This window comes from Phalacrocorax carbo, chromosome 1 (genome assembly GCF_963921805.1).
Source record: "Phalacrocorax carbo chromosome 1, bPhaCar2.1, whole genome shotgun sequence".
Classification (NCBI taxonomy): domain Eukaryota; kingdom Metazoa; phylum Chordata; class Aves; order Suliformes; family Phalacrocoracidae; genus Phalacrocorax; species Phalacrocorax carbo.
This window is the reverse complement of record NC_087513.1, coordinates 35017065-35031202: the sequence shown is the minus strand read 5'-3', so window position 1 is coordinate 35031202 and position 14138 is coordinate 35017065. Positions and strand designations below refer to the sequence as shown.

Below are 14138 nucleotides of genomic sequence, written 5' to 3'. Positions count from 1 at the left end.
TACTCCACAGCTCTTTGAACATGTCCTCCAGACCTTCAGATCTATAAAACTGAAAACAAGGAGCAACAAAATAGGTTTAAGTGATAGAGAGGAAGAAAAGGCAGTTCTGAATGTCTAAGGATGGGGAGAGAGGAACCTCTTGCCCAGGTAGGGAGTGAGTACAATCCTCATACATTCCACACATACGGTTAAAGAATCACACTTATTTTCTTTCTCTTTAGTCTAATGAATAGCATTTATTCCCATGTGGGAGTATAAAGGAACTTTTCAGCAGGGAAAAAAAGAAGAAAAGGGCTGAGCCCTTGGAGACTGAGCAGCCTGGTGAGCAGTGTCTTGATGGAACAGGGGAGCTGGGCTTAAGGCCCAGCCTCAAACTGCTCAAAAAACAGAGTTGAAAAAAGTGATTCCAACTCTCAGGTGACAGTCCTGCTCATCATCTGATATACACCAAGAGTTTTAAAACCCAAGCCTGCCACCCTGCCAGACCTGCCTTTTGTTCTCTTCATCCCCTAGGGCACTGCATGATTTGACCCTGAGTTCCCCAGACAGGACAGCAGTCATGTTCTGCTTCAGGGCATGCTAAAAGCCTTAGAGCCTTGACAGGACCAAGCATTTGTGCTTGTCTCACACTGAAACTGAGACGGGAACCTTGGACCCAGTGTTCTCTGCTAAGGGGCTTGGTCCACTAGGTATTGTCAAGCTGTTTGGTGTAGACTTTATTCAAAATACAGTGTCAGATACCATTTCCTTCTAACAAATGGCTGGGGAAGGAGGAGATACTCTTCCTCCTAGGCACTCACAGATCAGTGTTTAAGTAAGTCCTTGTGCAGCTTGCTTCCCTGCCTTCCTCTGCAGGTTCAGAGTTCATGCACGCACGACTGCAGCCCACATCTCCCAGCTCACCGAAGTACCCTAACCTCCAGGATGCAATTGCACTGAAACAGAATTAATTCAGGACCGAGCGAGAGGAATCACAAAAAGAAAGGTGGCTTTCTAATCCTTTCTAATGATGTTCTCTAATGGCTATAATGTATGAAGTCAGACCTTAAACTGGAGACTGGAAATCCTTCCTCCTGTGCGAGAACTATGGCAGAAAACCCTTGCCTTTGCCAGAAGCAGAGTGTAAGAGGAGAGGTGGAAAATATGCCTTTCTGTCAGTACCTCCATGACTCCACCTAATTAGACCCTAGCGCAACAGTTACATTGCTTGCTCATAAAGGGACTGTAAATTTCCTGAACCCAAGGTGAATAAGGATCCTGCTTCTGGGGGAAAAAAAGAAAAAAAAAGAGTCCTTTAATGATCAATTTAGTGATATAACTGTAATAAAAATTGCTGTTTTACTGAGAAGAGTTCTTCCTGAATATACTGAGACATTTCTGCATTTGTGGGGGCTTTCAAGAGCACAAGAGAAATACTGTTATTAAAAGACCTTCTCAAGCCCGATCAGTCTGGTGCTGCACAGGACATGAAAACAAGAACCGAAAAGCTTTCACTCTAATAGATAGTTTGGTACAGGGGCAGGGGAACACAGGCAGGACCCTGAGGGTTTTGGAAGAAGGAGACAGCTATCAGCAATTCTCTGCAACAAAAATCTCTACTGGTGATGCCAGAAACCTTACATTTGTAGAGATTATAAAGAGAAAGGTTTCATGTCCTAATTAATGTTCTGTCAGCTTCCCACAGCTTGTGCCCATGTATGATCAACAAAGATTTTGGACAGGTACTGTTTTCACATCCATATGATCTGGTAGAAGAAAGCTAATTACCAATTGTTCCCATCCAAATTAGATTTTAAAAAAACAATATTCCTTGTAATTTAGTATGGAACAAGTGACAAAAGCACCTTTATGTTGTGAAATAGCGCAATGAATGAGATCACATCATGCCATGAGCAAACTTGTCAACATTCAGTGGGAACAAAGAATTGCTGGGCTTATAACCAGCTGTTTCCAGACTTACAAGAATCCTGTGGTTCTGAACTCCTTTCAGACTGTTCGATGCATCCCTTGATCATGATTTCACTGCAAAGGCTGCTTATTGGCAGATGGCCTCTATCTGTAAGCTGAGCAGCTCATGTAAGGATCATCACAACTCCCATCAATTTCTTGAGCATCTGGGCGCTGAGATCTCCAACATAAAAATCAAATCAGCATTAACAAGAAAAGAAAATTGGAAAACAAAATTCTTGTTGCTTGAAGTATTAGACACTTCACTGTGATTTGGGTCCTGCCTTCCCCAAATAATTTTCACTTGGAATCTAAATAAGCCGGCAACAAGCAGTACTGTCACTTTGCACCTACTAGTCCTCCACACTTACCGAAGTCTGAACAAACTGCAATTAAAATTGTTAGTATTTAAAAATGGGTTTAGTTTACAGAAAGTGTGCAAAATGCTCACAAATGGACAGCTACTCCTTATGCCACTACAGACAGAATTTTAATTCCATAAGTAGGTCTTTAAGAAGAATTCAGGCCCAACATTTTTCTTTTTGATAGCAGGGAAAGGAGACTAAAAGAGTTATTATCGTCTTCCTCAGACTCTATTGGCGATGTGATCAACTTAAATTTCACTCAATATTTTGATACATTGAGGCAACTCGAAGAGTTTAATGGTTTAGTCTAAATGAAGACAACAAGCGTCTTTAAACAAATGAATATTCCAATGGAGGGTCTGAACCCAATCAATGTTGAATCAATAACCTCGGGATTAAAATTACTTCACTGGTGTGTCATCCAAATGCACAAAAATGAAGAAACTCAACACAAGATGATGAATAAAAAGTTGAATTTTTATTATAAGGTAGTGCTCAAAAAATCTTTGAAATCCATAGCAATATCACCCACAGCTCACCAGGCTGTATTGAATTACATCCTGAACAGACAACTTGTACCATACTAAAGAATTTTAGTTTGCCTGTAGCATGAATTTTAGGGCAAGAAGGAACCTTCGAGCATTGTGTGTAGCCACGAACCCTCATATTAAAAGTCACTTTGCTATGTGCCCTTGGAAGAAAAGTGTGATTTACAGCAGCTTTAATACATGAGCCCGTTTGCTGAGAATTATTCTATAAACTGTATGTCTGGATGGCAGTAAATCCACAATCTCTGTTATTTGCTAAACTAGTCCTTGTGCAGTTTCAGTCTCTAAATGCAGCGTACTCTAAATTATGGTGGAAATGTAGTGAGAAACTTTGCCGGGGGAGGTTAAAATCAGCGAGTAACGAAGCGAAGGGTGTTTTCAGGCTTTCAGCGGCAGCTTTGCCTCTTCCTGGCCCGGTCGTGCTTCCCCACTTGCAGCAGCTCTCCCACAGATCCCACAGTCAAGACAAGCCGGCTACATGACAATTAATTTTAGATAACCCCTTGTGTCACTTGATAGACTCCTTGTTTTCATCGAAGCCCCGTTTACTGCGGAGCCTCCGTGGGTTTTGATCATTTAATTAACTGGAGGACCGTTTTCCAGAGCTAACGCAACGCCGTTTAAATTTATCTGCCCCTTGTGAACACCCTGCGGTTCCATCTCCGCGCACGGGGAGTTTTGTTGCGTTTAACGGGGACCGCATCTTCTGCTGCGCCCCCTCCAGACCCCCGCAAAGCCAGCCTCCCCGGTGGGGGCTGCAGAGCCGGGCCGCCTGCCCCCCGCCGCGGAGCTGCCGGGCGGCCTCGGGGCTGCTCTGCACCGGAGGGGCCGAGCCCGGGCGGGCGGGGGAGGCTGCCCTCGCTCGGCGGGGGCAGCGGGGCGGAGCAGCGGGGACTCCTCCGGGAGCGGCCCCCCGGGGAGGCGCGGGGCGGAGCGGGGGCAGGCGGCCAGCTCCTCCCCCGGGGCACCGGCGGCTCCGTCCCGCTGCCGCGGAAGCCCCCGGGAGCGGGCGGGGGGGGGGGGGGGGGGAGCGGCATCGGGTCCGGCGCTGCGCGGCGGGGGGGACCGGGAGGGCGGAGGCAGGAAGGGATTAAAAACCCCGTCGCCGCTGTGAGCGGGAGCCGCCTGCCTTCCCTCCTCCGCCGCCGCCGGTAGCGGGGTCCGGGCCTCCGCTCCATCCCCGGGGGCAGCGGGCCAGCACTGCCTGCGCCCGCGGGGGAGCGCAGCGGAGCCGCTGCCGCGCTCCCGGCGGCCGCCAACTTCCCCCGGCGGCGGAGGGGAGCGGAGCGGAGCGGAGCATGCGGGGCTGGGGCTGGCGGCGGCGCCGGGGACGGCATCGCGCTCCCCGGACATGAAGCGGCCGCCGGGAGCTCCAGGTAACGCTGCCCGGCGGGGTGAGGGAGCAGACATCCCCCCTCCCCGGGGATGGGACTATGGCGGGCGGGGTCCGGAGGGGCAGGAGCCGGGGCTGAGAGGGGCCGCCGGAGCCGGGGAGCTTCGCTTGGGCGGGCTCAGAGCCCCCCGCCTCCGGCGGCGAGCGCAGCCCGGCAGCGGGCGGGGGAGACCCGGTCCCAGCCTCGGCCGCGGAGTGGAGCGGCGGTGGCCGGGCCTGCCCGGGGACGGCGATCAGAGACCCCTCGGGGGGGTGGTTGGTTTGGCGGGGGACGGCGCGGTGCCGGGGGGTGCCCCCGGACCGACGCCGGTTCAGCCCGCCCGGCCGCCGGGCTCGCCGAAAGTTTGCCCTCCGCCGACCGCCGCTGGGGATCGCGGGGCTGCAGCGGGCAGCCCCCGTGGGGAGGCTGCCAGGAGCCCTCCCCCATCTCAGGCAAAGGGGTTCCTCTGAAGTTTAGCCCGTCAGAGCAGCTTTTGGAGGCGGTGAGGATCCTACGCTGGGCAACTAAACTTTCGTGAAATCTGGCATTGCTTGGAGACTGGTTACTGATACTGTAACAGGCACTGCCGCTTATCATTCCATTTTTTTCTTAATTATTTGCCGATCTCCTTAGCAACTGAAATCATTTGCAAGGTTTAAGCTGGGGTGCAGCTTGTTTTACAAAGTAACACGGCAAAAGGAATGAATTTTTTTTTTTCACTGATGCCTATTTCCTTTGTACTCTCTCAAGAGGGATAAGAGCTTCAGAGTGTTGACTTTATGTAGCTGGCACTGCCATGGACTGCTGATGATTAGTCCAACTCAGGCTCTGTGGTACGTCACCCAGTTGCTCATCTGTGTCTCAGTTTTCTTTAAGCCAAGTGAGTAATCATGGGTGCAAAAAATAAATAAATAAATCTGTCTTCCGAGAAATTCAGTCTTTAGTGAGGGATGAGTGGGAGAAGCTAGTTTTAGCTAGCTAGGGCTACTAGGGCAAATTCAGCTCTGTTGAGCGCTATTGAGGTCTGGCCAGGTGCTGACCTCAGGATCAGCTTGCTGCAGAGGTGATGTAAAGCCATTTTTTCAGCACTGTTAGGTCCTGCATCAAACAGAGCTTAGCCCAGTTCAGGGGTTTAGTCCCGTGTATCAAAATATCACCCAGATGTATCTCACCAACAGCCTCTGCTCTCTGATCCATCATGTCACTAAATCTCATGGATTATGATGGCTGGGTAATCCAGATCTGCTCAGTAGAAATGCTGAGCACATCTGTCAGGCAGGTTTGGTGCAGAGAGTGCATTTCCCACTCAGGAGTGCTAAAAGCAGAGTTGAGCCTGGAGATTGGAGTGAGGTGGCCACTATGGGGATATCTTCTCCAACAGCATCCTACATGCACACAAGGAATGGAATTTTATGCAGACCTTCCTTATAAGTGTAATGTTTTTAAAGATTAATTATGTAAGATGCCATTAGTCTGATTGTAATTAATGGCTCTATCAGGTACTTAAGCAGGATTCATAAAGTTAGGACTTAAAGCATGAATAACTGTATAATATTGTTGTTATAAATTAATAAAACCCCATTCTAACAGTCCCTTTTTATTCTTAGTTCATGAGGAAAGCTTTTTCAAATGCCATGCAAATAAAAAAAAAGAAGGGCTATGAGGAAATGTTAACACCCGAGCCATCACTGTTTCTGTTCATGTATTATTACATTTAAGTAATACAGCCCTGATTCATCTGATATGAGACCAACTGCGTGAGCATTGGAAGTCAATGGGAAGGTGCAAAGGTGCATCAGTGAGGAGGGCTGGCGAGACTGGGGGACAGAGGAGTCAAAGCGGAGAGTCACAGGAGATGTGGCAAAAGGGAAGGAGCTACGAGATGTAGAAATGGTGTGGATCTTCTGGAGGGTGGACTGAAATCTTTAATATTTTCTAGTGTTTGAGCTCTCTAGAGGCTCACCAGTGTTCCTGTTGTAGTACAGGGAGGTACTGAGGGTAGTACAGAGAGGTTACGTGCAAATATTTGCATTTTCACTGTGCAGAAAGTGCCAGCCAGATGTGGGACTATTTGCATCACCAACGTACAGGAATATGTTATTCTTACTGTAAAGTATTTATCAATCCAGTTTGTTTAATCTTGAAAAGACTAATGGTAGCATTTGCAAAAGCATTCAGGTGACTTGTGATCTCCAGTTCAATTCACTGCTTCAATTAAGAGATGTGCCAGATAAGGATTTTTTTAGCAAAGTCTCAAATGAACTAGGAGAGACAGCAATAAGCCTGAAGGTACTTACAGAAGAGAAAGCTGGTGTAGAGATTATTAATGTAGCATTAGTGGGAGAGAGAGACCAGAGGAAGTGGAAATGAGTGTTTAGGACATAAGTTGATCTTGCAGTGATAACTGATGGTAAGGATGTTACGGTTGCCCGGCATTCCCCTTTTACATAAGCAGCTTTAGGTGCTCGTAACTTAAAAACAAACAAAAAAAGGCAACACACACACCATTTAAAAGATCAAAACCAAGAGCCAAATCCTCCACTTCTCTAGGAGTTGATCTGTTTTAGTCAATTGAGCTGTTCCTGACAACAGAGGATAGTCCCTATGATATGAGGATATATGCTGCGTTTCTTCTCAAACAGTTAAGAAGCATGTGCACCATTACTGCACAGATGATTCATCTCAGGGAGTACTTTGTTTTTGGCAGTGAACTTAAAATACCACACTTTTAACAGCACAAAGCAATTATTACTTTGAAAAGAATTCAAATACAAAACTCCTAACCATGCCCTTTAGTTTACTATAAATCAAAAAAGCTATTTACCCAGCTCATTCAGAAATAATGGTGAAGTACTTAGCCAGAGTCTGTTGGCACATGTTAGCTGATAGTATTTAATAGCAATATCTCTCTTGAGAAAATACGGAATATTGAAGTTTGTAAAATAGTCGTTTCTAAGACCTGAAATGATGTTATTGGGATGAAACAAAGTACCACTTTTTAATATAAGGCTGATTGTAGGCTTTGTTCTTCCTTGCCACAGAACACATACATGTTACTAACCCAGACATGTTCATGCAGTCATTTTGAAGAAGTTAAAATGATCACATGGGTTATAAATATTTATATTGAGCATGCTTGGCTTTGCAGACTATCCTGTCTAATTTATGGAGAAGTTTTGGGGAACACAGGTTGAAGGGCAAGTTGCAGCTCAACAGCCCCACTCTCCAACAGGGCGAAGAACCTGTTGGGAATGTAAGCACTGCACTGTGAGTTGGGCATGGCAAGGAAGGCTTCTGCTTGTCAGGGTACTCTCAAAATAGCCTTGTGTGGCCCATGGTACATTTATGATGTCTGTAATTTGGATTTGCGTCACCAGGCAAGGCAAGTTATCTGAAACAGTTCTCATTTGTCAACTTCAACGAGCTTGGGAAATGCACAACCTAGTTTGCAGCCCTTGCAGAGTGTTTTTGCTCCTTAGAACTCAAAGGTATTACGCTGATTTACACCAGCCACTGATCCGCCCTTGGGATTTGGTTGCAGACTAGCTCAGAGTACCTGGTGAGGTAGTTGTTGGTATGGACAGAAACAAACGTGCAAGGCTATTTAGTGTATTAAACTTGGTAACCCATCCAAAACCGAGCATTGACCTATTATGTCTCATTTGGAGTATCTCCTGGATCGTAGTTATATTCAAAACAGGAGCTGATTTTTGAAAGTGCCATTCATCTTTTTGCAAGTGCAGTTACATTAAAAATTTGGCTGCATAGGTTGCAAAATCAGGCATTCAGGTGTTAGTGGGAAAGGTAACCTATGCAACAGCAGTTTGTCTTCCATTTTGTGGGTGCTTTATAATTCAGTCATTATGCACATGGTTTTATGGTATGCAGTTTTCAGATACCTTGCTTCATGCAACAAACTAACTAAATGAGCAGTTATTAAATTCTTTTTTTCATCTGTCAGTGTGTTTCTGTTGTGCCTGATGTACTGCGTGCCATACAACTCCACACCGCGGTGCAGATTTCCTGATGGTCATTTCTGTAATCTTTTCATAGGTTTCATCCTCTAGAAGAACTTGTGTCTCTTAATTGTTGTCATAAAAGACTAGCTAGCTAGCAAAACGGACTAAGTTAAGTGCTTAGGACTGGTTAAAAAAAAAAAATCCTCTGGGCTCGTAACTTCCCACTGAAAACCCCCTGCATTTAGATACTTCAGTAGGATCTTAAAAGCCTAGAAAACTTTATGAACCTTGATACTAAGCTTTTATTCTAATCAATTAATTTATTTTTACAATATTCCTATAGTTGAGATCATGTTGCTATATCCCTTTTATAGACAGGGAAGCAAAGAGGAGCCTTTATAGCCAGAAATGGCAGCTAGAGTCATAGCATTTTGACTCTCATCTCAGCACTTCTTGAGATCAGTTCTTCCCAAACTTAATACACAGAGGTTCCTTATTTTCTAAGTGTCAAGCTGGTGACTGCAATGTGTTCTTTATCTTCTAACAGTCACCAGTGCACATAGTTTGCCTCATCTCACAGGAATTCTGTGACAGAGGCTAGGATATGCTCCAGTTCTCAGAAATAGACATTTACCGACCTCTTGATGTAATCACCCTTTATTTATCCTGTTCTTCCTCAGATCCTGTGCACAGAGTTAGGAAAGGTTTTGGGGGGAAAAAAATTAAGCAATCACGTAGCTACGGGCTGTATATAAAATTTAAAATGGCACAGAAAACATTAATTCTGACAGTTTAATTTTTGAGCACTTAACTTGGCAGTCTTGTCATTCTTTTAATATAGTTTTTGGAAATGCAAACATTTAAAGCCAATGTATATGTACATTCATGTGAAAGGTGAATCCTGCTGCCTTCATATTTCTTCTTTGAATGGGTCATTAGAAGGTTCAGCTCTTTAGATTCACAGCACATACTCTACCACTTGACTTATGAGTAGAAGATCCATCAGGAGAAGACAGCAGCCTGCCAGATTGGCAGAGGGTTAGAGAGGAGGGGAATAAGGAACTGAGAGGGAGTGCAAATTAGCACATTTCACATATATTAATTAATTGCATAGATAATCTTAGATTCATAAGTAGCAGATCCAAAGTGTCTGGAGAAGTGTGTTCTAAGGTTCACCTCCTGAAACATTTGCCTCTCTTCTGCTTAACCCTGTTCTTGCCCTTTACACCCTCCCCATTTGCTTTTCTGGCCTCATATGCCTTAACCCACTTCTGCATCCTCAAACTACCTCCTTCTCAGTTGCTTCATTGGTAGCAATGATGATGCTCTATTCACATCCTCCTCCCATGGTTTTGCCCTTCGTTCCCAATGCATCTTTTATCCTCCTTTTACCTCTCTCCCCTTTGGCTGTTTCTCTGCCCTGCTGTCCCCCACCCTTTAGGTCTTGATTTTAATGTTTTTGGACTCAAGACTCATCCTTTCTTCATCCATCTCACCTCATCAGAGAATATAACTTATCCTTTCATTCTTCTCCTTTCCACTTGAGGTTGCCTCTTTCTCCTCCTCCCCGCTGCCCGCAGGCAGTCTCCCGGCTCCTGGCCATAGCCGCTATCAGCAGCGCAGAGCAGACATTGCGGGGTTTGTCCCGCTCAGATACTGTGTCAATGGGTAGGTGAGATTACAGAAATGAGTATGAGGTTAATAAGTGGGGGCTGAATACCACGTTTGAACTATGAAGGGGTGGGATAATCAATGCATGTGGATTCCCCTGGGAATGTACTGACAAACTCTTTAATAAGTATCCAGGGAGAGCAAGAGTGAACAGAAATGTTCATTACTTTGCTAAGTGTGTGTACATTTTCTTAAGAGATGGCAAAAAGCATGTCCCTCGGCACAGAATGACCCCTGCCAAATGTTACATCCCTGCTTCAAAGCATAGTGACACTAAAATATTCTCAGAAAAGGGTATGGTTGGTTTTGTTCTTACTATTTAAGTATGAGCAAAATATTTTTGCCTTTATTAAGTTTTGAGAAATGGCTGACTCATTCTTACTGAAAGTTCCTGAAACTTGTGCCTGAGGCAGGCACCAGGCATAGAAAATTTCTTCTTCAACGGTTACTTTGGCAAAGGTAGAAGTAGCAGAATACAAAATATTCCAATTGCGCATCTTGAATAACTTCAAAAATAGGCTGTTGCTACCTGAACTATCAGTTACTGATTTTTTTTTTTTAATAAATAAATTCATATGACATTTAAAGCTAAGTAGTCTGAGAAAATCCTTTGCTTGAAAATGTGTGACATTTTCTGATTGGGAAGAAACACATGTTGTAACTTCTCCCCACTAGACAAGAAAATAGCTTTTCTGGGTGAGGCTTTTTCTTTCCTGTACCAGGAGTTTTCTATCTAGGTTGGTTTGGAAGCAGGTGGAGGATGCCATTGCCCAGTCATGTTCCATGTAGGAACATTTCTGTTTTGTTTTTTTTTTAATCAACTGTCAGAAATAGCATTTCTTGGTCCAAGACTGAAGAGTAGTTGCATTGTTTTTTGAAGAGAAAAAAATATTATATCTGTAGTATGAATATTTACACAGGGGTACAAAATTTTATGTTTACATAAAAACAATGTTAAGCTTACATCACCTAAGAACAACTAGATTTTATAATTAACTAAATAAAACATTAAGGATTCATTCCCTGTGTTTTTCAAAAGGCATGCGTAAGAAATCAGGCAGGGTATGAATCGTAAATGTTAACGTGCTGTATCCCTCTTTTGACAGCCATTAGTGCAAAGCTAACTGCACATAAAATCTGTGGCAAGGAGCACTGGGAGACGGCTAAGAGACAGTGACAATGTCTTTAAACTGGCGGACAGTTCCTACTCAACTTGGAGTTTTTAAAGTGAGCTGCAAGGGACTGGCATGTCTCTTGGTCTTCACAGTGAGTGTCTGTGGCAGTGCCCCGGGGATGTGTCCAACAGCCTGCATCTGTGCCAGTGATATCGTAAGCTGCACCAATAAGAACCTCTCTCGAGTGCCAGGAAATCTTTATAAATGTATGAAAAGGCTGGATCTGAGTTATAACAGAATTGGGTTTCTGGAGCCTGAATGGGTCCCAGCACTGTTTGAGAAACTGAACACTTTAATAATCAATCATAATAGCATTAGCAGCATTATCACTGGAAGCTTTTCCACAACCCCAAATCTGAAGTACCTAGACTTGTCATCCAACAGCCTGAAGACGCTGGGCAGCCCTGTGTTTCAGGAGCTAAGGGTGCTGGAGGTTCTCCTGCTGTACAACAATCAGATAACACAGATAGAGTCTTCAGCCTTCGGAGGATTGTACAAATTGCAGAAACTGTACTTAAGCTATAATTTTCTCTCGCATTTCCCGCTGGACTTGTACACTGGAAAACATAAGCTGACAGACCTTGTGTTGCTGGACATTTCCTTTAATCACATCCAGTCGATGCCTGTTCAGCGCCTGAGTTCAGTGCCGGCCAAACATCTTAGTGGAATTCATCTTCATGGCAACCCGTTTTATTGTGACTGTACGCTGTACTCCATGCTAATCTTCTGGTATCAAAGGCACTTCAGCTCAGTGGTGGACTTCAAAAACGAGTACACCTGTTTGTTGCAATCAGACCCAAGAGGTTACAATAAACTGCCTTTGCTGCATGACAACTTTCTGAATTGCTCTGAAAGCACCGTCAACAGCTCTTTCCAAGCCTTCGGGTTTATTCACGATGCCCAGGTTGGTGAGAGGCTGATTGTACACTGTGACAGCAGAATCAGCGATGCAGGCACGCACTTTGTTTGGGTTACTCCGGACAATAGGTTGCTGGAGCCAGATAGGGAGACTGGCAACTTTAAGGTGTTTCGTAACGGCAGCCTGGAGATAACAGATGCCCAGCTAGAGGACTCAGGGCTGTATTCCTGCATTGCAATAAATAAGAAAAGACTATTAAATGAAACCATAGAGGTTAGAATAAATGTTAGCAATTTCACAGTGAACAGGTCCCACGCTCACGAAGCATTTAATACAGCTTTTACCACCCTTGCTGCCTGTGTAGCCAGTATTGTTTTAGTACTGCTGTATCTCTATCTGACCCCCTGTCCGTGTCAATGTAAGGCGAAAAGGAGGAAGAGGAAGCTGAACCAAAGCAGTGCCCACTCATCCATACTGAATTCCACACCGCCGCAAGAACTGCCAGCCGATGAGAAGAAGGCTAGCACTGGTAAACGGGTGGTTTTCCTGGAACCCGTGCACGAACCAAAACACAGTCAGAACGGGAAAGTAAAACTGTTTCCTAATGACAATATCATTGCTGAGAGTATCTTAAAAACTACTCGAACAAAATCTGACTCCGATTCTGTCAACTCCGTGTTCTCGGACACACCTTTCATGCCATCAACTTAGTTTGCTGCCTGTGTTTGTATTGTGCAGTTACATCTCTGAATACCTCTTTTGCTTGTAGCAACCATCAGGAAAAACAAATAAAAAGAAAGAAAAATGTTTTAAAAAAGTATCTATTGTCAGTCCTTGAACTGCGTCTCCTCTCTTTGTGAGTGCAGGGCCATGCGACAGTGATATCTTGTTTGGGAAAAGCAGAAAACGTGGCATTAATGTGAATTCCTTCAATGCAAGTTTAGCCTTGGCTTTTACTCTCTGGTCCATACACAGCAATTTCTCATGCATGTTTAGAGGCACTTTCAGTGCATGCAGCTGACTCGGAAGAGGCTGACCCCTATAAAACACTCTCAGTCACGCTGATAACTCAGCTCCTCTGCAGTAAGCACAGAAGAAAACTCAGACGGCTACTGAGAGAAATGCCCAGGCTTCCTGTAATTCCTTACATAGGCTCATAAAATCTTTGCATTAAAATCACTAGGGGAAAAAAGTAATGAGTCTTCTTGGAGTGATCAGAACAAAAAGATTCAATTTACCACCAGGATGACTAGCCGCACTGGATAAATGTTTATGGCCTTCAACTGATAATGTGTTTGCCAGGAACTGCTTGAAAACTTTAAATGGGGGGCATTGTACTAATGTTATTCAAAATTTAGTCATAGGATTAATCACAAAAAGTAAAGTCTTTATACATTTTGACACATAATGAGAGAAGTAAAAGTTAACACATTACTTTTGCAATTGCCTTAGACGAGGAATGAAAGTTGCCATTCATGAGGACTCAAACTCATCAGCAGTAACTCATTAAGCTGCAGTAACTGGACTGATTGCAATCAGTAGTCTTAACTCTGCCGCTCACTGTACACTTGGCATCACATGTGGTGAACAAGCCTGCCACCTTCACCATGGCTCCTGCTTCATCTCAGGATTGGGTGGCTTCTCTTCAGAGCTAACTTCACAAAATAGGGAGGTTATGTCAGTCCTTTCAGTGGCACATGGTTCCAGCAGTCTCATAAAAGTTGCTTCCTGAAGATTTTTCTTAAAAGAGGAAATACAGTATTTGGACAAATTCATTAAAATACTGACTTTTTGCACGGTGAATTCAGAAAGCTTTTCTCTAGACTTGGCTCTTGTCTTGTATGTGCTGCTTCCTTTCTTGCCTAAATGTATCATTAAGTTTAAGAACCTGCGAAGGCTGGCCTGGACTACTCGTGCAACACAGGTTGCAGAAAGTGTTGTGTTATTTCAATGAGCATACTGTTATGTTTGCTATTTCTTTGTCTGTTCTATTTGCCTTTTTGTTGTTTTTTTTTTTTTTAAAGCTTATTCACATTGGGACTGGGCTGGACTTTGCCAGTCTTCCTCACATTGATTAGTGCCAACTTCAAAGGAGTTTTGCAAGGAATTACAGCTTACCACAGAAGAGTAATTGGAGCATGTCTGTCTCATTCTATCTTTGGGGAATATACTGAAAGGGTAAAGGATAAACAAAATCAGAATCAAAGGGCTACATGGTATGGCAACTATAATTTGGTTTTG

The 14138-nt window shown here is 44.4% G+C and overlaps 1 protein-coding gene across 1 annotated transcript; it reads left to right on the top strand.

The window, feature by feature from the left end:
* The first annotated feature begins 3908 nt into the window (after window positions 1-3908).
* AMIGO2 (adhesion molecule with Ig like domain 2) lies at window positions 3909-12714 on the top strand. Its single transcript, XM_064448408.1, has 2 exons — window positions 3909-4236; window positions 10970-12714. Exon 2 carries the CDS (start codon window positions 11043-11045, stop codon window positions 12606-12608), a length of 1566 nt encoding a protein of 521 aa, XP_064304478.1. The 5' UTR covers window positions 3909-4236; window positions 10970-11042; the 3' UTR covers window positions 12609-12714.
* The last annotated feature ends 1424 nt before the right edge of the window (window positions 12715-14138 follow it).

Coding starts and splice junctions, on each gene's coding strand:
- AMIGO2 (XM_064448408.1), top strand. CDS start 11,043: ATGTCTTTAAACTGGCGGACAGTTCCTACTCAACTTGGAGTTTTTAAA.